The sequence below is a fragment of the Cynocephalus volans genome, chromosome 3 (genome assembly GCF_027409185.1).
Source record: "Cynocephalus volans isolate mCynVol1 chromosome 3, mCynVol1.pri, whole genome shotgun sequence".
In the NCBI taxonomy this organism is placed as follows: Eukaryota; Metazoa; Chordata; class Mammalia; order Dermoptera; family Cynocephalidae; genus Cynocephalus; species Cynocephalus volans.
In genome coordinates this window covers 158,457,361-158,480,095 of record NC_084462.1, presented here as the reverse complement: position 1 = coordinate 158,480,095, position 22,735 = coordinate 158,457,361, and the positions used below count along the sequence as shown (strand labels likewise).

Below are 22,735 nucleotides of genomic sequence, written 5' to 3'. Positions count from 1 at the left end.
ACAGAAAGGACATTTATGTTTACTTCAGTGGCTATAAAAGACACCATAAAATATAATATGCAGCATGCATCCTCATGATTAATAACAGATATTGCAAATTATTCTCTCAAGTCCCTGGGTGCATCCAACTGGTCACTAAGAACAATTAATTCTTTCAGGAAACAAAAGGATTGCAAATCATCTCTGGTCATCAGAAAATCTGCTCATTGTATTATGAATAAAGAGAACAGAAAATGAGTCTCAAATTCAAGGTTTTTCTGCCCCTGTGAATGAGGTAAAGTAAGACGGGACAGACTCCAATATAATTACTGTCTGTGAGCACGGGTATTCAGGGAGAGTTAGGACCTGCTAAATCTGGGATCTTGAGGACCTGGAGACCACGCAGACACAGCAGTTAGAGCAGGAGTTTGAGGATGTCCCAGACACAGGAGCAGATGACAGAGTTGGGGGAGGGGCTGCACTGGCAGCAGGCAATAGGGAAGAAGAGTTCAGACAGGTGACACAGGCTCCACAGTGGAAACCCAGCCACAGTGACTGAGGTTTCAGCAACAGGACAAAAGTCTCCATAAGGACAGGGGAACCACATAGAATCCCGGGCCTGAAACTGGGGTCACTGAATGAGAACCAAAGGGGTAAGTCAGGAAACAATCAGTAGAATAAAGCCGTTGCCCAGGTCACAGGAAACGAGCTGAGAACCCAGGGGAACCGAAGTCTGAGGTTGCAGCTGAGCCTCTGAGTTCCTGGCCGAGGGCTCCTTAACTCCTGCAGCCAAGGTCTAAGAGTCTTGGAGTGGCCTACTGGTTGGAAGGAATACAGGGGCAAGAAGCCAACCAGAAGATCATATTGACACTCAGCGTTCAGGTCCACTCTTCCCTCATGGCCAGTGTGGGTTCACTCCCAATCTAGAATAAAAAGCCCACCAACCAAACCCTGGCCTTATTCAACCTAGATCTTCCTGGAAAACCCCAAGAAAACAGCAACCAAAAGGAACTGTGAGCCCTTGGCAGGGATCATGGCACACTCTGGATGGGCATGTGGTTGGGGTGAGACTGTGGGCCAGTGAGTTAGGATGGACACACCCTGCAACCTTGAAGGGGTTTTTATTGAAACACAGTACATAAAATACCAAAGGGTCACCATGACAGCAGTGAACTTATGACTGAAACTGAGTCTACCCTCAGATGCCAAACCACCTTGCTCAGGTGTGACACCTCTGGGGAGTGGTATGGCAAGGGTAGGGAACCTGTCCCCTAACAAGTTCAGAGACAATGCTCACCTCCAACAAAATCAAACTTCCAATGACTTAAATGTGCCCTCAGTGGCCCATGTGGTCCATCCTGACAATAGATAGGGTCCACAGAAGAGAGGGTACATTCAACCCAATGGCACACACCAGGAGTGGGAAAGTCGGCTGCTGTGTCTTCTCCTTGGAGAAGGAGAGAAGGCCATTCCATGGTGCAGCTTGTGGGCCCTGAGACAAGGGCCACAGTATGAGACAGAATTCCAAAGGCAGAGTATAGTGGTGCCACGGACAATGGCCTTGGGGCTGCAGACAACCATGTGGCAGGAACAGGGCAACCGGGTAGCAACAGGGCCAAACACTGAGGAGTGAAAAGACACCAGAAAGGAGCAAGGGACAGCAAGTCCACTCAGTGCGGGGTAGGAAACAGCCAGCAAAGCAGGGCCAACAACCAGCTGGCCAGCCTCAGACCCTGCACACGCAGGATGAGTTCGTGAAGGCTGATCTGCCATAAGTGGAAGGCCTCGCAGAAGGAGATCTGGGTCCTTCTGAAGAAAGAACAGGTATTCCTCTTCCTGTGCCTGAAGGAGGGGCGAGAAGGAAGGAGAGGTAAAGAGGCAAGAAACACTAGCTCGGTGTCATTTAAAAAAACAGAAGATGGTGGCTTTGGCCAACTCACCAGCTCCCTGCCCTGAGGACTACTCTTGGTCACATGATCATACCACTGCCCAATCAGGGACCAGAGAAACTCAAATATTCCAAAGAAGTTTTTCAAATAGTGGGGTAAACAAAAGCAGTAGTTTCACAGAGCATCAAATGTCTGAAAACCCCACTGGGTAGAACATTCCAATGTTTATTTATACCAAAGCAGACTTTCGGAGGATAAGAATCACTTGGAAACCTGGTCAGGTGGTCCAGGGAGGCTGAGGCCATTATGGATTCAGTTCAGCCCCATCCCTTCTACACCAACAAAAGGACATGATGAAAATTGGTGTTTATGATGATGACCTATTCAAAACTTCATTTCCTGAATCCTCAGAGGAATAAATCATAGTCAGACCTTTCAGCATTCAGTATATTTTGTTGTAAACTAATTTGATATTTGATAGTGGGCACCTGATATATGTGGTCAGATCTCCCTTCAATAGGTAGTTTCCCAGAATGGTCCATTCCCTGTCTAGGATGGATGCACTGGGAGCTGGCCACAATCTAGGCCTCCTCTTGGGTGATAACATTTCGTCACAGCTGGCCCTTCCAATGTATTTGCCACACTCAGTTGAGGGGCCTAGAAACTTGCTCCTATGGAACTATCCCCATGAGGAAGCATATATCTCTTCCTCATTAATACCGCAAGGGTGCTGAGGCATCTAAAAAGATCTGAGAGGGGCTGGCCTATGGCTCACTTGGCAGTGCTGATAACACCAAGGCCACGGGTTCAGATACCTTATAGGGATGGCCAGTTAGCTCACTTGGGAGAGCATGGTGCTGACAACACCAAGTCAAGGGTTAAGATCCCCTTACCAGTCATCTTTTAAAACTAAAAAACAAAAATAAAAAGATCTGAGATCCCAAGAGAACCTGCTGGCCACACTTTCCTGAGTCACAGTCACACCTGCAGGAGAAAGAACAGAGGTCTACTGGCTGGCCAACTGTGGAAGCTGAGTTCCAGGACCAGGTAGAGATGGAATACACATCCGGGCTTCCTGGCCCTAAGCACAGGGGACACTTGGATGGGGCTGAGACTCTTGGAAAACATTTCAAACTTTACTAAGAGCAAGAATTGCCTGGAAGGCTGCATTGGGAGGCTGAGGTCCTAGAATCCACGATTTAACAAGTACAAGTGGTTCCATGGACCTCCCCAAAACACTGCCCCGAGGCATCAGGGAGTTCCCTGGAGCCATTTTCTGCACCCAAATTTTCCTGCAGGCAGATCTGGAGATTGAGAAGCTCATGCAGGGCCCTATGGAAGGGCGGAGAAAAGTGGAGGTAAGTGGGACCCCTGGGCAGGCAAGGAGTTGGGAAAGGAGGAGAGGCAGGAGCCACACGTACTCAGCCAGCGCCCGGATGCAGCACCGCGACATGTTGAGGAAGGAGCTGGCACTGGCACGAGTGCCCAGGGCGACCTCGATGCCACGCAGCAGGTCATTGGTCTTGAAGATAAGCAGCATCTGCCGTGGCACATGGTTGAGGAGCTGGCTGATCTGGGGAAGGTAGTTGGCTGCGTTGTTGCGGATCTCCAAGTCCTGAGCAGCAACAGGGAAACAGAAATGGATGGACAGAGTGTGAAGTGAGGCCCAGGCTGGCAAGGGTCTGGGCAGCCTGTGCCCCAAGGGGCTGCAGGAGACCTCCAGGGGGGATCTTCTAGCACAGCTGTCTTGGCACCACTAGAAGCATTCCCCAAAGAGAAGTCTGGCACAAGGGGCTTTGCAGCCTGACAAACCTGGATGGCATGTCTCAGCCCACAGGAGCACATCAAGACAGGCTGGGTTACTCTCCAAGGCTTCTTCAGTAACCACCAATTTCAGGCCAGGCCGGGAAGGAGCCCTGTAAGCTGATACCAGCTGAGTCACGTCCCCCTCCCCTCCCGCCAAGCTCAGGCTGATAGAGTTCATAGGTCTGAGCTCCTGAGCCCAACCCAACTCCAAAGTTCTGCCCCATACCCTGCATCCCACCAGTCCCCTGTTGCCTACACTGCCATTGCTTGTCACTGTTCTCCACGCTGGAGCTAGTCTCATCCCACCCACTCCCCAAGGTCTTGATGCCCCCAGAGCAGGAGCCAGGGCTGGCCATTGATACGGTCATCCCATAGCCCTTGCCCCATCTGGTGCTTAAGTTTGGGGTCTGGCTTCCCTCCCTTCTCTGTCCCTGAGCTCTGCACAGCTCCAGGCAAATAACTGCCCCCAGCCAGAATTCTGAGCATGATAGTGTGGCTCTGACCCCTTTTTAGTCCTCAGAAAAATGCTGCTGCTGATGATGATGATTACGGTGGTGGTGGTGGTGGTGGTGGTGGTGACAATGATGATGATAGCCAACATGTATTGAGCATTTACTAAGTCAGGCAGGCACTTTGAAAATGCTTGCCTGTATTAATTTATTTAATCTTTACAACAACCCTATCAGGTTGAGTATTACCCCCATTTAAGATGAGGAAACTGAGGCACTGAGAAGTTAAGTAACCTGCCGAAGGTCCACAGCTAGAAAGTGGTGAGTCGGGATTTAAACCCAGGCAGTCCAGCTCCCAAGCCTGTGTCCTCACCACCTGGGTACACTGCCTCTCCACCTCACAGCAGGGCTGCGTGGCCCTAAGTGCTTTTACTTTTCTCAACTCAGTGTCCTCACCCAAAAATGGGAATGCTGATACCCTCTGTGCCCACCACCCAGCAGCGCCAAGAGGGTCATCAGAGACAAGGGATGAGGAAGTGCTCAGTGCCGATCAAAGTCATAACAAGGCACCTGACAGTGCTGCCAAAAGGTTTTACCACCCGGCTGCTTTCTGCAGCAGCAGCAGAACTTGCAGTCCTTTCAGGAGCACGTGTGCGTGGCTGATAACCAAGTGGCTGGGAAACTTGAAATGTCCCTCAGGCAGGAGCTATCAGACCGGAACATCACAACACGAAGCCAGACACCAAGGCTGTCTGCTGCCACAGCTGCAGGTCAACCTGCCTGAGGGTTAGGCCAGACCAAGGCCTGGCTCACCACAGGGACCCCCCTCAGCAAAGTCAGGAGTACCTGGTGACAGCCCTTCTCACCCAAAACAAAACACACCTTCCCCACCCAAACAACTTCCCCGGGGCACCTCTCAGAGCAGCTAAGCCTTGAAGCTTAGACACATCTTGATCTTGTGTGTCTGCAGTAGACCCTGTTGGGTGCCTAGCTGATGGCCATTCCCCCCATTCTCCTTTGTTAAAAGAACCCAAATTTTGTTCACTTGACCCCTTGGGGTCATGCTCTTCCAGTAGGCAGAGCCCCTCCCTAGCCCAAGGACGGAGTCTTACTGATCTCAGCCCCTTGCCACGAGATTGGTTTAGGCGTGGACATATGACCTGATGCTGGCCAGCAAGACATGAGGAGGCTGTTGAGACTTCCAGGAAAGGTTTTCTTGCTCTTTAGAAATAAGAGAAAAAATAGCCCCTCATACTTGCCTCTGGTTGGCACTGAATGAAGATGTAAAGCTTGGAACCACTGCAGTTATCTTGGAATCATGACAAAAAGCCAAGAGAATCATGAGAGTGAGCCCAGGGCCTGGGTCTATTGATCTGCTGAATTAACCAACCTGGACCACCTACCTCCAGGTTCCTTGTGGTGGAGAGAACAAACTTACTGTTCAAGCCACGTTAATTGGGGAAAACATCCTCCCTGATACAACGTTGGTGGCTCCCCTAATTCTCAGCGAGAGCAGGGTTCAGAAAGAGCTGTCAGATCTTAGAGACTGGGCTGGCCTGGAGTGGCCAAGTTTACTCTCTATCTGGGCTCCTGTCCACAGTGGGCAGACAAATAACTACTCTGCAAGGGACTATGATGTACTTGCCCCAAGTATTAGAATGACTTTCAGCAAGGGTGGTGAGGAGAAGCTTCCTGGAGAAAAGACTTCTTCAAAGCACTGGCATTTAAAGTGGGTCTTTATGAATGAATAAGAATGCAAAAACAAAATTTTTAGTTAATAAAAACAGATATCATATACTAAGTACCTACTCTGTGCCATGTGATCTCATCTAGCCCTGTGGCTTTAAATACCATCTATATGCTGAGGACTCCCAAATTTATGTCTCGAGCCTGGACCTCTTCTCTGAGCTCTGGTCTCAACTGCCCAAGACACTCTATCTGCTCAAGAGAACTGGTGACTACCTCACCCCAAATATGTCCTTCCCAAAATCTTCCCTATATCAGGAAGTGGCACCATTCCCCAGCCTATTACTCACCCCCAAAAGCTATTATGCAACCTTGCCTCCTCCCTTTTCCTCCTCTCCACCTCCAAGCCTTCAGAGAGCCCTCTCAATCTCACCTCCAAAATACACCTTGGCTTTTTCTGCTTCTCTCCACCTCCATTGCCCCGGCATAGTCTGAGCTCCTGGCATCTCTCGACCTGGAGTCCCGACCGAGCTTCCTACACAATCACCAGCTGCTTCTCACCCTGCTCCAGAGAGACACAAATATAGCAAGTCTGAGCACCTCCCTCTCCTGCTTAAAGCCTGTCAAAGGCTTTGCTTTGTACTGAGAATTAGTCTGAACTTCTGTCTGTGGCTTATAAGGCCCTGAGTGAGGCTCTCCCCACCCAGCACACTCCATGTTCTTCTTTCTCATTCCACCACCCTCTTCACCACACTCCGGACCACACCAAACTCCTTCTTTCCCCTAGGCCTTAGCGTGCCTGGAATCTTTCTTCAAGCTCTTCCTGTGGCTATCGCCTTTCTTGTCCTTTAGGCCTCAGCTTAAATGTCCATTTCCCGGTGAGGTCTTCTCTGAGCACCAACCTCTCCCCACACACAGACCACCACAGCACTCCGCTTGTTTCCTCTTTGGTACCTACAACCTGCCATGATTCCACGTCCCTGTCCATTCACTTGTTTACTGTCTGTCTCTCTCAACCAAAGTGCAAAATAAACAAAAGGCCTGTCCGTCTGTTCATCACAGGATCCTCAGCACCTGGCCCAGGCTCCAGCAAAAACAAGTGTTTGTTGAATGAATGAAATTCAGGAACCATGGGCAAGCACTTTACGTGCATCATCAATAAAGCAGAAATTATCACCCCTATTTTTCAAAGGAGGGAGACTGTCTCTCTTCATCTGAGATGACAAGCTTTAAGGCTATGGAAGCCTGGAGCAGCTGGTGGTCACCACTGCCACCAAGCTTGCTGAAGAATGATGTCAACTTAGAGGAAAGTGGAGCCAAGAGATGACATCATTTGAGAATCTGGATCCAGCCATTCCTAAAGCCACCTACCACAAAGCAGCTTACAGGGGAGGACCCTGAAAGCTCAAAGAGATGACAAGAACCACCCAAGGTCACACTACTAGGCAGACGAGGTGCTGGAACAAAGCCCAGGGCTTTCTGAATGCACAAGCAAGACATTGTCCCTTACAGTGAGCATGGTCCTCAGCTGGAGCTCGAGTCTGTCCATCCACCACCTGGATACAGGCAAGTCTGGATGGGTTTGGCAAACTGACAGACAGGGAAGATGGACATCAGTTCCTTGAGGGATGGAGAAGCCTCCTGAAGGAAGCTGCCCTGAGCCAGAAAGAATGAGCTCGCCCCAGCAGGCCTCCATCATAGGAGCAGAGGTGGGTGCAAGTATGGGAAGAGGTGTTTCCAGGATCTGCCTCCCAGCCCAGACTCCATGGGCCCCTTTCTAGGTCCAGTGGAGAAATGAGCTACAAATAAAGACAAAACAAAGCTGTTTCACTGAAGCATCTGGAGGACATGGGATGAGGAGAACTATTTGCATACTGCATGAGGAGGTGAAGGACTCTCCCCAGCATGGTGCCTTAGAAGGACCGTGCAATGGGAGATGGTGCCTTAAAAGGACCGTGCAATGGAAGACAATGCCAGGCAGGAGACAGCCAAAGTGTTGCCAGACCTATTTACAAGATGGTCCCTGAGGATTCCCACAGTCCTGGGGCAGAACTTGGAGGAAGCTTGGAATCTTGTGTGAGCAGGCTGGAGCTAAAGCCACAGAAGTCTGGGTTATTACATCAACACGACCTTGTTCCTACTCCAGACTGAGAAGGCTTGGAGGGGACACAGTTGGACATCTTCCCTTTCTCTCCTTCCATCCAGGGGCATCCTCCTCACCTCCCTCCACCTCACCTAAGACAGCTCCAATTCTGCCCCTCCCCCTACACACACAATCCACCAGTTTACAATCTCAGACCCTGGTTGGAAAGGGTCCACAGGCCATCCCTGGCCCTGTGCCTTGCATTTGGGAGAAGGCAGGGCTTGGATGGGACCACCTACCTCAGTGGCAGTGACCGGAGCTTGGCTGATGCCCCTGTTGACCGAGTCCCATGAGCGGGCCGTCAGCATGCAGGCAAACAAGGGATAGAGCTCCCCGGCCCCCAGGCGCTGGCTGTACTTCTTCACCCTCTTCATGTCAGCCTGGATCAGAGACTGCCAGAGTTGGCAGTAGTCCAGGCGGAACTTCTCCGTGAGCACCTGCGGTGGGGACAGCAGTGGCTGCACCTGAGCCTCCTCTCCCCACCAAAGACCTAAGTCCCTGGCTGGCACGGACCACTGCAAAGGGGGACAATGAGGACTGTGGCACCCCATGATGTCTGCTTCTCCCCCAAAGTTCAGCCATCCCTGAAGGCCCCAGTTTAAAGCCACTATCTGGCAAGCCTTGGTCCTGAGTGGCAGAGACACCTAGCTGCCCACCAACATCTATATTCTCCTCTTCTTCCCGGTATGGGCTACTTTCTCAGCCTCCCTCAAAGTTAGATGTGTCCCTCTTCCTGAGTTCTGACCAATGGAAAGTGGCAGAAGCTCCACTTCCAGGTCTGGCCCACAGAAACCTTCCTGTGCATGCTCCTCCAAGCCCTCACGCCTCGGGCTGGCCAACAGCACCATCACCTCCAGGGAGGCCCAGGCAGCAGAGCCCTGCAGACTCCTCCACCCACCCAAGACTGGCACATGAGCAAGCAATCAAACCTCTGTGTGTCTGGGCCATCATTCATTTGGGGCCTACATGTGACAACAGCTAGTGGACCTTAAACTAATGTGTCCTACTTTATCGAGCCTTTCAGAGAAGGCCAAGATTTCAGGATGTGGGATCAGAGCCCTGAGGGAAGGAGCGGAAGACCACTGGGGAAACCTCCCCAGGACCATCTGCGTCATGGAATCAAGCCAAGCATTGGGTCTCAGATGGGCAGCAAACTCCCCAACTTTCAGGTAAAAGCTCATGGCTCATTCAAACCAGGTCTGCATCCCAAGTTCCAGAGGACAGAGTCTGGGACCATCCAGCTCCTATGAGCTGTCTGTCCCCTTTCCTACCACTTATTACATCCTCACTGAGGCTGAGCATGCAGTCACCCTCTCCCCCTGAAGCCTCAGCTCATGCAAAAGACAGTTCACTTCCCAGGGTCTGGACTGACCTGGGGTTCCCCGGGAAGGCACAATCACATACACAAGCATATTTCCATTTACTTCACATGACAGCCTATAAAGGAGGTGTTATCAACCTCACATGACTGAGGAGAAAGCTGAAGCTCTGAGAGTTCTTTTGACAGTGACTTGCATAAAACAACTGCTCTTAGAGAAGGGCAGGGCCCTCTCCAGCTACCTTGGCTATCTGCCTCCCATTTCTGCAGCCCATTAGGGAGGTTAAAATGCTCTAATCCCAGAGACCACGGGGCTGGGAGGGAAAGGCCTCTTCTACCTGGTAGAGTCCGTGGTCCAACAGGATAATCTCTGCCTTTCCCGTGCCCGGCTGCTTCCGCACCAGCACATTGCCCGGGTGGGGGTCGCAGTGCACGAAGCCGTTGACAAAGATCATCTCACTGTATATCTTGCCCAGGTGGCGTGAGATCTGAAAGAGAAGGAAGGCAGGTGGGAGTTCCACTCCATTCACACCTGTTTCAAGGACTTCTACTCTGGTCCTTCAATCTGGTCGTTTTCTAGAGACCAGAGGGACAGGGTGGGCCTGAGCGGTCATGGTGGTTGTGATGGTTTGAGATGCTGCAGTTCTTGAGTTTAAAATAGACCTTAGCTCGAATCCAGTCCTTCTCACCTTAGCTGCACATTAGAATCACCTGGAATTCAGAAACAATGTGGGTGGTACCAGGCATCAGTATTTTTTAAAGTCCCCAAGGTGATGCTAATGTACAGTCAGGTAGGAGAATCACTGCTTCTACTTTTTCTGATGGCTGTAACTCTCCTCCGACACCCACCCCTCCACTCTTCCCCCATTTCTCTCTTCCCTACACTCTTATCAGTCCCTCTTCATTTCTCCCCCAAATCTGAGAATGGGCTAAAGAGCTGCATTGGAGTGGGGTAGGGCATCATTCCACCCAATACTTCTGCAAAGAACAGGGTTAGGGGGCTGAGGATCAGGAATAGTTGAGCCCACCACTATCCTCTGGGGCTGTCCCACTGGCTCCAGGCCAGTCCCAGGCAGACCCTTCTCCTTTCCCCCTACTTCCCTCCCTGACAAATCTCAATGCTAATCTGATTTATGATGTCTGCACAGAAGAAATGACACTGGAGAGGCCATTTAAATCATCCTGTCACTGCTAGTGTCCCTGCTGAGGCAGTCTTCTTATCTCTACTCCCTTTTCTATTAAATCTAAAAGTCTCTTCCCAGCTAGGGAACAGCCGCTGGATAGAGCCAGACCTGGGACCATAGATGGTCTGTCGATGGTTTCCAGGAGACAGAGATGCTCAGCCGAGAAAGCTGACACCCCAGGACACCTTCTGCGCCCTTGGCTTTCCTCTCAGCCTCAGCTGGACCCGGCGGTCATTAACAAACACATCCCAGCCAGAGGAGAGAAGATGGGGCCCATGGGGTGGGGAACACAGGATTATGATCTTAAGGTAAATACTCAACTCCTTTCCTCAGCCTACAAAGTCCTGCATGACTAGGCCCTGACTCCCCCCCTGCCACACCTTGCACCACCCTGACACACCAACCACATTCACCCTTTCTTTTCTCCAGTGATCCCTATACTTTCCTGCCTCAGGGCCTTTGCACGTGCTATTCCCTCTGCCAGGAGCAGCCCTGCCATCTCCCCTTCACTTGGTTCATTCCCTCTCTTCCCTCCCACCCCAGGGCAGCATCACCTCCCTGGGAAGCATTCTCTGACCTCCCAGGCTCCATGAGGTTCTCTGGCCATACACTCCCATGGGATGCCATGCTTTTCTTTCATGGCACTAGCACACTATTTGTGTGATTATTTGATTAATGACCATCTAGACCAGTATCACAAACTGCCAAGATAGCAGGGACTGGCTCTGTTTTATCAAACAGCTTTATTGAGGTATAATTTATGTACCTTAGACTGGCTCTATTACGCATGTCCTTGCTTGTAACAGTGCCAAACATGTGAACGTAAGAGTGTATTCAGTGTGAGTGAGACCCTCATCTCTCCAAGTTTTTATGAGATGCTGTGGTTCCTGCCTCTAAAGCTTAACCTACCCCATTTATCTCCTGAATCCCAATCAATTATAATTGGCTCCAAATTCAATCATCAAGAATAACCCCGCTTTGGTAACCATAGCTGACATCCTTATTAACAGCCCTAAAGATAGGTACAATTATGATTACCAATTTTGCAGATGAGGAACAGAGACTCACAGAGGTATAATTTACCCATGGAAAGAGAGAGAGCCAGGGTTCAAACCAGGTATGACCCCCAGCCGTCTAGTACCTGCCATTCTATGGCTCACACCTGCTGCTGCACTTCCCAATGGAGCTTTGTGACCTTAAACAACTTGCTTATACTCTCAGCTTCAGTAAAATGGAAATAATAATAGAGCTGCTCTCAAGGTTTACTGTAGGGTAAATGAGCATGTCACAGTGCTTGTGACCAAGTGAACTCTCTCAGGTGCCCCTGTTGTTGTTACTGATTCCTCATACCACTCCTGGGAGGTTGGCAGCTGAGGTTTCATTGTACCTTTTTAAGACATGAAGACACTTAAAACATTGTGCCCTGCTATAGCACCAGCTCTCCAGCTCCTGCCATTTTCCTTGGGTGACACAGACATCCCAGTACTCACTGTCTGTTCACATTAGGAACAGGATTTTGCCCCTGGTCAAGTTCTCAGACTCAGGCTGAGATGCTGGCTGTCCCAGGGCCACCATTTCCTGTTTCCCAGAGAGGGCCCCAGCCAAAGTGGGTCCTGGATGAGCCAGCAAGTCCACACCTCTGTGCCACCAAGAACCCTTTTTGTTAGGCTCTTTGGAGCTCTGTGGAGCCATGCTTTGAAAGGCTGTATCTGCCAAACCAATTGCATTTATTAAGTAATCATTCATTTTTATTTGTCAAGGATGCATATAAGGTCCAATCAGGGCTCCTGATCAGCCAAGATAAGCAGCACAGCCAGACTGAGCTGACGGAATTCTAGCCAGAAAGTAGAGAAATGACATTTCATTTAGTCTGGGCAGACCTGTCATGGGGAGATGTATGATCTCCCTTGAGCTTTCTGAAATATTGCTAATCATTCTGGGTCCCCTATTACTACACTGAAAGATGCCCCCTAGGGATCTGGGGACTCAGGACGGGGGAGGAAGGAGCCTTGCCCTGGGGAGTGAGCTGCTGCTGCCGGAGGAGGAGAAAGAGGGGGCGCTACCAACTGCCGCTGACACACACGTGCAGAGCCCCTGCGCCATCCTCCCATTACAGCACCGCAGTCCAGCCGCCTCCCCCCAAGGTGTCTCTCCATTTGGGGGCTGCTCTTGATGTTCATTTTAACCAGATTTCACCCGGATAGACAGGTGTAGAAAGGCAGAGACAGGAGGGGGAGCCAGCCTATGCCAATGGCTCCACTCTGGAGCCATCTCGGTTCCTCCATGTTGGGAAAATATAGGAAAATGGTCAGGACCCCTCAGATGTTCAGAATCTTGCCGAGCATTTGATGTAAATATGCACGTGCACCCAGGTGTTCCTTGGTTATTGTCTAATGTAATTGCACATGTGCACCCAGGTGTCCTAGGGTTATGGACTTAAGTATGAAGGATGAGTGGCTCTGATCCATGGCGCCCCCCACCCCCAGGATGCCCCAGGGAGGGCCATGGGGAGGCCGCTACTACTGCTGGAGGCTGTTGCTGGCCAGGGCCCCCAGGACCCTCTGAGAGGCTGCCACCAATGCTAGACCTGTAAGCTGCTGCTGCCATTGCTGAGGACTGAGCTCGTGTCATCTGCCAACAGGTCCCAGAATCTTTCCCAATTACCTAGGGTGGACCTGAGTGTGAGGGGTCTGCTGACTCAGTCTATACAATGGGTTTGAAAGGTCTGAGCCCTAGGCCTGACAATACAAATGGAAACTTAGTTTAACTAAAATAACAAAACATTTTAGCTTTAGTTATGATTTGCCTTACTCGACAGCTGGTATAGTCATGTAGCTTTACACACCACTTTGGGCATGGGTGACCCGGGGGATAAGTTACCTCCCTTCTCAGTCCGGGTCTAAGTTCCCTCAGCGGTTAAGTGAGACTTACCCCACCTGCTCTACATCTGCCCAGAACAACCTCGAGATTCAAAGTCAAAATATGATCACATATGAGAAAGCACTTAACACACTAAAACACAAATGTGGTTGTTTCATTTTTGTTTTTGTTTTTCATGGGGTAGCTTATTATTTTAAATTTGAAATATATATTATATACCCATTATCACCATCAAAGTGTAATTTTCAAAAAGTTTAAAACACAGCTCATACAATTAAAGAATGAACACGTCAAAGATTTTTTAACTCATTAATAAAGGAGCACGTAAGATGGTAGGGCTGGTTCAAAAAGAATTTGGAGGAAGTGGGCATTTATGGCATTTAAACAGTAATATGAGACAAAGATTCCTGGATTAGATTCAAAACTGGTTATTGTCCTATGGGCATAAAATAAATCATAACCTTTGGGGTTATCTTTTCTACTGGACAGAAATTATTTGCATATCTACTGGATAAAATGTACAAGTTGACGTATGACTCAGTCTGAGCCCTTAATTAACTGTCAATACCAATGTCAAACAAAAGTGCATTTCCCTAGATATTAAAAAATTCTCCAGTGGGCTGGCTGAACAACGCCCAAGGATGACTTTGAAAGGACACAGCACAATCTCCTGGCTTTACTTCTAAGTTTTGGATAATTTTTCTTAACATCTCCCTGAGAAGGGCAGCTAGCCCTCTCCTACTCAGAGGCACTGGGGGTTCCAAGGGAAACCTAAGGCCATACTGGGCACACAACCCACTCTCCCATCCTTCCCATAATACTTTAGCTGTGTCTCCTGCTTAAGAATAGGCAATTGCATCCCTAATGCTGCCCTTACCCCACTGATGGTGGCATCTGCAAAAAGGCAGGGAGCGCTACCTTTTTAGAATGGTAATAGCTAATGCTCTATGCCGGGCACCATTCCAAGCCCTTTACACTGACTGATTCTGCACTCACAGCCATCCTCAGCTGTAAACAGGTGAAGGAAGTGAGACCCAAAAAGGGGAAGAAGCGTGGTCACTTAGCAGTTAGTAAAGATGGATCTGAACCCACATGGACTGGCTCCAGAGAACAGGTCTCAACTCCAGTCCATCCCATCTGTCACTCACAGGAATTAGCGGCAGAGGCTGCACCAAAGACTTCTGAAGGTCCCCGCAGCAGCCAATAAGGGGCTCCATTTGGAGAAAAGTCTCTCCATGGGAAATCCAGGACTGCTGGCTGACCCAAACCACACTGTTAACTAAAGCCATGGTACATGCTATTTAGAAAAAATATCACTGAGAGATCTTTTAATTGTTCCAAGTAAAAAAAAAAAAAGTGCCACTCATGTAGGTGATTGCGGTAATTACACAGTTTTATTCTCTAACAGTTGGGAAGGGGAAAAAAAGCCCAGGAATCTATTAAAAAAAAAAAAAAAAAAAGGCTCAGTAAAGATTAATTTAGTAAATAATATTTAAGTCGAGTTATTTTTGGATTTTTCTCAAAATTTGAATTGGCTGAAAGTACTTTAATTATTCTATAATTGCATGGATTAATTTATTCCCACCCTGAAGGGAAAGTCTATTTATATTCCTGGGGGGCAGCTTGGAAGCAAGGCCAAGATCTCTGAAAGAAAGAGAAGATTGGTGATGCAGGGTATTAATAATCACACAAGTAACCCGATATTAAGTATAAGGAGGTTAATAATTCACATTCTCTTTGCCCTTCCCCCAGGTTCTGACTAGGCTTCTTGAGGCAGAACCGCTTGAAAGACCAGACCACTGCCTAGAGCGTTTTACGATAATCGCATCTCCCGCCCCATCCCCAATAACCACCTCTGGGATATATAAACCTCAGACCACTTGCTGCTGACCAGCTCTGAGACCAAGCTTACTCGAGGCATGGGGCAATCCTGGACTAGCAAACAGTGAGATGAAGTCCCTGAACATGGAGATGCTGTGATCCTCTTCAACCATACATGATACTGGGAGAGGTAGAGGGCAAGAAAGAAGAGTCGCTGGTTAATCACAGGAACCTGGGGAAGTTACTCTAATTTTGGAGCTTCTAGCTGCCTGGTGAAAGCCTCTCTAGGTTAGGCTTGCACTGAGACATCATCTGAGAGCCAGAATGTGGGGTATCCATGAGGCCAATCAAGCCTCCTCAGGTCTCTGGCCAGAGACTGCAAGTTACCAGGTCAGCAGAGGCAGAGGGAGTGAGTCCTGGGGCAACGGCTATTGGAAGACACAGAGAGATGGAGGAAAAGCTACTGGCCTCTGACATCTCTTGCCTCAGGCAACAACCTACTCCAAAGGAGAGTCTTCATATTCTTCCACCTTACCCAGGTCAATATGAAAAGTGGGGAAAGGATTTCTTTCCTCATTTCTCCCATCTTTGGGCAAATACTGTACTGCTAGCACCACAGAGTGTGCCAAGGTTTGGGGTTCCAGCGTAATTCAGCACGCATGGAGAACTATGCTGGGTTCAGCACTGCACCAAGCACTTTATGCTTCGATCACCAAGCAATCCCATGGGTTACTCTCTCGTAACCCACTTTACAAAAGGAAACCAACGCTTCAAAAGATGAGCAGCTCCAACAACACAGCACAGAGCCAGCACCCAAACCCAGAAGCCAACTCTACTGGCTCCTGACATCTCTGCTCAAGGAAATACATCTCCTGGAACCCATCTTGTGCACTTGGACCCCTCTAACATCTCGAGGCTCTACAGATTTATGTTTTGGAGGGATGGACAACAGAAGGAGATGTTTTCTTTCTAGTGATTTCAGCCATGAGGGTCTTCACACCTCTGGGGCTATGCTATCCTGGTCCTCTGAGCATCTTCTACCAGAGAGCTAGACAGGCCTAGCAGGTAAGAAAGGATGCTGAGCAAAAATGTACACATCCCACTCAACCTGGAGGTGGTGGTGGCAGAAAGAAGGGGAAAGGTAGAAATTTTGGCATGGCTTTGACTGGAGGCAGGAGCTACCATATGTTTAATCCAGGGCTATTACTCAGCCTCCAAGTCTATCTACTCACAGACAACAGAAGTAGGTGCACAGGTAGGGGAGCAAAGAAGATTCCCAAAGATTCTATGGAGGAAAACATGCCCCTAGGAATAATTATGAATAATTTTTTTATAGAACTTCATAGCTTGCAAAGTTCATCCAACGGCCCTGTGAAGTGAGTACCATTATCACTCCAACAGCACAGATGAGGAAACTCAACCTCAGAGTCTAAATAACTTACCAAAGGGCACCAGGCCAATAAGCAGCAAGCCAGACAAACCCCGGTGCCTTGACCTGAAACCTCTGCTCCTCCTGCTGCAGCATCCAGCCTCTGGAAGCACCCCCCCACACACACACACACCATCCACACCTCTATCACAGCACTTACATGTGGTGTCTGCACATAGCAGGCGCTCAATGAACATTTGCTGAAAGGTGAATCTGAGGTACCTTCACTGCTCCTACAATGACACAGAATGAATTTCAAAACTACTGGAAAGAAGAAACATAGCAAAGGCTTCTGGCTAAACACGGCAGATCGAACCCATGCCATTAAATCCACTCTTTCAGAAACCCCACTAAAATAACTCTAAAAGGAAAAAAAGAAGGCAAAGACCCCACACCACAACAAAAAGAGCAGAAGGGTCAACACCAGCAGACAAAATGAGATCAGCAAAATTGTGTTTGCTAGGGGAGCAGATGGCTACTGAGAAATGATTTAGCAGGCTAGGACACATGGAACCCTAGGCCGGCAGTGGTGGAACTTTATGCTTATCTCAGAGCCCCAGGCAGACATAGGAACTGAGGGCTCCTGGCACCTCTGAAAATGGGATTTAGTCGTCCTGAAGAAAAAGGACTGGTTGAAAGACTTTAAAAGTATCAGCTAAATCCCCAGGTCCCCTCCCAGCCCTGACAAAAGACAGAGATTTACTCTCTGGATAGGTGAAAGGACAGGGTCTAAAGGCCCCACCACACAGGGAATGCAATCTCGAGGACAGGGGACTGACTCAAAGTCCACATAATGACTGCTGAGGAGCCCCAGCCCTCTTGCCCTCACTGGCTCCCACTCCTCTGGGGTGGTCAGGCTGGCTCTCTTCCAAGCCCCCTCCCTGGATCCACCTCATCTTCACAGATGGCCCACGTCTGCCCACCAGGCCTCCAGTCATCTGTCCCTGCTGCCCCTATACTACCGACTCTTGTCACCTTTCTCTCGGCTAATTTCACGTGAATTAAATTGGGCCTCAGCCCAGGCAGGGTCTTAGACACACACTCACTGAAATCCAATTAACCTTCGATAAAGGTCCTGCAATCAATAGTTTTTCTGTGGCTTGAGGAGGCTCCATCCCGCCTGGGAAACCGGACTCCTGCACGACCTTTACTTTTAATGAGATTAGTGACAGTCACTGTCGCCAGCTCTTAAAGTGACTGGCAAATATGATCATCGGGTCAGGCCCTCAGTAATATCTGCTTCTGGGCTCAGAGATACAAACAAATAAAGGCCCCTGAAGGCTTCCAGTTCCTCAAGGCCCTGTGCTCCCTGGCAGTTGAGCACACCTGTGCAGGGCAGCCTCACGCCTGGAGGTACAAAACAGCAGGGTGAGCCCTGATGGCTCACCTGGGGTGGCCTGGGCCCCCTGGCTTTGTGTTGGAATGGGGTACAGGGGTCCTGAACTTCAGTGAGTGTCTGAACCACCTGAAGGGTTTATTAAAACACAAAGTCTTGCAACCTTCTGCAATCCTTCCTACCCCATATTTTGATTAGTAAGTTTGGGGTGGGGCCCAAGAATCTGCATTCTTAAATAAGCTCCCCTAGTGATTCTGAAACAGATGGTTCATGAGCAAGTCTCAGCTACTACAAAGCTGAAGAATCACTGTTCCATAAAACATTTGGGCAGAAAGGACTCAGAGTCCAGCTAGTACAATGCCTTCAATAAGAAAACTGAGCACCAGACAGGGGACATGATCTACTTAAGGTCACACAGCAAGCCACTGGCAGGGATAGAGCTTCAACATATGTCTCTTGCCTCCTAACCTGGGATTTTCCTATCCAAGTCTATCAGGAACTGGCTATTTAGACTGGTCTTCAGGTCCACACTCGGCAGGCCTGAGGATGCTGTGGGGTGCGGAGCCTCCTCAAAGTGGAGTGGGGCCGACTTGATGACTGCTTGTAGGGGCCTTGAGCCTCCCCACACCTCAGGAGGGGCTTCTCTAGAGCCACTTCCAGCAAAGTCACCAGCTTGTAGCAGCCAAGATGCCACTAATCACCTACAGGATTAGGAGAGAGATTTTTGCCTCTTGTCACTTCTATCTGTCTCTGTACTTCCCTCCCTGAGGAATGCTCATGCCAGGCTGTCCTCAGAAGAAGAGTCACTCCAGGACTGGCTTGCTGAGTCCCATGGTCCTCAAGAGACTTTAGAACCTCAGGAGTCTACTTGAAACATTCAGGAATGTGGAGTCCTTCATCCTCAACACACACACACACCCACTAGCCTTCTAGGAGGCCTGTTGCTTTGACATTGGTTGGTAAGAGACATAACAGGTTGATCTCTACAGAGTAAGGCCTGTCCCTAATCTACTCCCAACATCACCGATGGTCAGTGGCAGCACTGTAGAGCACTGCTGCTGTAGCCCAGGGCCCACTGCCCAGCCGGAGGTTTCCATGGAAGTAAGTACTTAACAACATCATCACAGAATACCAAAGAGCTTCCCTCATCATGCAAACCCCAGAAGCCAGGGGCAAGGGATTAAGAAATTAAGACAGTGCGGTATTGCAAGACTGGACCAACAGACCAATGGAACAGCAAAGATTCTAGGAAAGACTCACAGCTGGTTGGTCACAAGGATCCCAAAACCATATGACTCCATTTACATAAAGTTCAGTAATAGGCTAAAGTAATTTATGGTGATGAGTCAGGTTAGTGTTAGCTCTGGTACGGTGAGGGGACTGACTGGGAGGGGGCATGCAGGAGCTTGCCGGGGTCTTGAAATAATCTGTCTTCATCTGGATATTGACTACATGGCAGATCCATATGAAAACTTAGACATGTACAATTAAGACTCGTGGCCTTAGGCAAGTTACCTTTCCTCTCTGAGTCTCTGATTCTCCATCTGCAAAACGCAGGCCACAAGACGCCCTCCTAAGTTTACAGTGCAGAAAGGCCTGGCACGTAGAGTCAGACAGTCAGTAGGAAATAATGGTCAAAGGAAGTAAAGGAGGAAAAAACAGGGCCCAACAATAATAACAACAGTCATTTGGCTACCATTTGGGGCACTTACCACACACCAGGCACTGTGTAAGCACTGTTTTTGCATTAACCCATACAGTCCTCACAACATCTCATAGAGTTAGGTATGATAAAATGACCCTTGATATAAGCTAGGGAGAGAGGGACTACATTCAGATAGTGCCTTGGGTACCGGACAAAGCGTCTCAGTCAGTCACTCCAATTCCTTTGTGTAGTTACTGAGATGGCTGCCAACCAGGTGGCTCCGGGTTCCACTGCAGCCCAAGATAGATCCCAGGGAGGGAGATGGAGAAGGTGGGGGAGCAAGGAGTCATGCAGACCTGGGTTCAAATCCTGGTTCTTCCCCTGCTAGCTGTGTGATACCAGGCAAGTTGTTTAACCTCTCTGAAGTTTCGCTTTCTCATCTGTAAATGGGATTAGTAACATATACTTCACAGGATAGCTGTAAGGAGTAGAGAGTGTATGTGTGCCTGGCACGTATTAGTTACTTGTACTTATTATTGTAATTGATTTTTCAAAGTAACTCTGATACCAGCAGGCCCCATTCTGCATGTCCGCAGAAAACCACCAACACTCCTGCTAGCCCTGCCTCTTAGAGGCCGACACAGGCACAAGGCTGGTTTATGTTCCCATTCACTAATTTAAGGATGTCTGAGGGTCTGCTCTGCCCAGAAGCTGGCTTTATCTGCAAGGTATGGTAAGGAGGGGTGGAGGAAGGAGCAGAGGAGCCCAGGCCTCCAGAGGGCACAGCCTTCCACAGCTCTACTGCCCACCTCCAGCCCAACTGCCCCTTCCCCCCGGACACCTCACTCGGCCATGAGCAAGCAAGTACAGGAGAGCACATCCTTCTGTGTTTGTACTTGTCTTGGAAAATCAGTTGCCTCTGATTAAACTCCATTATGCCCTGGGGTCACTGGATCCAAAGAGATTAATAGATTTGGGGGTGCTGCTGGAATGAAAATCCCACCACAGCTGGAAGTAAATGCCAGGAACCCAGCAGAGGTGAGGCCTCTAGGATCTTTACTGATCAGCAGGCAGAGACCCTGTTCTTCCTTAAGGCTGGTCAGGAAAAGCTAGAGCAGATCTCCCATCCCATCCCATTCCTTCCTCACTGGAGCCAGACTTTGTACTCTACCCGGACATCCTCCCTGTGCCTACCTAGAAGCCAATAGGGAGGGAAACAGTTAGAAGCCCCTAGTTGTGCTTGTGACTAAGCGATCTCATGAAAGACATTTGCTCTCCCTGAGCTTTTCTCCCCATCTATAAAGTGGAGGGTTGAATTATCCTTTTTCTGATCCTTTTCCCCACAAGCATAAGAACTCCTCCAGGAAATCCCAATAGGCAGCTCAGGCAATGGCCAAGCTGCTCTGGGTAAAACAGGTGGGGCCTGTGGCCATGCAGCCTCCCCACCCCCCACACACAGCTCCCACGGCCCCCAAATGTGTTCTTGGAGCACTGTTCCCCGAGTCAGGGGACAACAGCTTTCCCAGAAGGCCTGAGCTGGCCACAGCTGTACATTCCCCAGCCACATACCTGGCAGCAGCTCCGTGAGCTCTGATGCAGCCCCTCCTTCTGTGGCCTAGAGGAGCAGGGGAATCAGAGAAACCCAGGTCCCAACCCCAGCTCTACTCGCTGTGTGACCTTCACCAAGTTACCTTCCCTCTCTGAGTCTCTGATTCCTCATCTGCAAAATGGAAACAATAAGACCTCCCTCATAAGTTTACTACGGAGAAAAGGGCCTGATGCAGGGAGTGAGGCATTCAGTAAACGCTAATGGTAAAAGGAGACAAAGGAAGAAAGGACAGGGCCCAAAGATAATAATAATGAAAACCACGACCACAATCTGGCTACCATTCCGGAGTGCTAACGACACCCCAGGCACTGTGTGCACTAAGCACTGCCTGTGCACTAACTCACGCAGTCCTTACCCTCTCAGAGGCAGGCACTATCATCATCCCATTTACAGAGGCCACACAGCTTCCAGGAGCCTGTGCAGCCACCACACCCCCAACCGTTCCACCAGGCTCATCTGCTGAGCCAAGGTGTGCCTTTTGCTCCAGGCCATCTCACCACTGGGACCACATGCTCATCTTGGGGTGCTGCCTGGCAAGAGGGGAGCAGGAAAGATCACCTCCACTGGGTCTGGTCCCTTCCATTCCTCCCTCTCACCCACTGGAGTGGCAGATCACATCACTGCACTCCTCAGAACCCTTCAATGGCTCCCCAGTATCTCCAGGACCAAACCAATGACCTTCACCATCTGCCCATCCATCTTATCTCCCCACATGCCCCAAGGAACCCTGCTCCAACCCTGCCAAACTTCATTTGTTCCCTTCCCCTTCCTTGCAATGCTGCTCCTCAACAAGTTCCTACTTGTCCAGCTGGGGAAGCCCACCCGTGGCAGAGGTGCAAGCCTCTTCCTCACGGCTCCCCAGGGTCTCGCCCACACCCCTCTTGCTGCCCAAGATACGGCTGTAGGATTTAGTTGTGTGTCTGACTCCAATGCTGGGCTCTGAGGATTGCGTTTCATTCCCTCTGAACCCCCACACCTAGCACATAGCAGGGACTATAAAATTGATAGGTGTTGAAAAGTACAACTCCACCCCTTCCTGTGGGACCCTGTGGTGACCAAGAAGCAGAATATGGGGTACAGGCCCCACCGCCACTGGCCAGCTTTCCAAGACCAAGGCGATGGGAGGTGGGAGACACCCATTTTATTTCCTTCTCTTTGAAGTTGATACAGTTGGCTACTGCTGTCCTTTTTTTGCCTGATACCTTGAGATCTGGGTAGTGGCAGGGAGAGGGGAGGGCAGGTGATAGTGGCAGGGAGAGAGGAGACTGTGAACAGGCCCCACAGAGGCAGAAGCATTAGGTCCCATTGACTTCGCACCATTGTGCTCTGTGAATACTCAGCTGTGCGGGGCTCAGATGGTTCAGGAAGAAAGACAGGTAATGGCTTGTCCAGGTGGGAGATGCAGGGGGAAGGGCTCAGCATGTCTCGCTCAGGCGTGTACAGGGTTGGACTAGTTGACCTGCAAGGATCTTTCTTGCTCAGAGTTTATACATCTTCAGACAATGCACCCCATTTAAAGACAGGCCAGACTCCAAGGCCTCACCTAGACACATCAGCCCTT

At 49.7% G+C, this 22,735-nt stretch overlaps 1 protein-coding gene across 2 annotated transcripts in view; it reads right to left on the bottom strand.

Moving 5' to 3' along the window:
• Positions 1–1,102: 1,102 nt before the first annotated feature.
• The window catches only part of ADCK1 (aarF domain containing kinase 1), a 113,380-nt gene continuing 91,747 nt past the window's right edge, over positions 1,103–22,735 (bottom strand). For both annotated transcript variants that reach the window (XM_063090741.1, XM_063090742.1), the window contains 4 exons: positions 9,609–9,758; positions 8,192–8,389; positions 3,290–3,483; positions 1,103–1,821 (listed from right to left, as the gene is read on the bottom strand). In XM_063090741.1, coding sequence (XP_062946811.1) covers positions 1,650–1,821; positions 3,290–3,483; positions 8,192–8,389; positions 9,609–9,758 — 714 coding nt within the window. In that variant the 3' untranslated portion in view covers positions 1,103–1,649. The remainder of the gene's footprint in view (positions 1,822–3,289; positions 3,484–8,191; positions 8,390–9,608; positions 9,759–22,735) is intronic.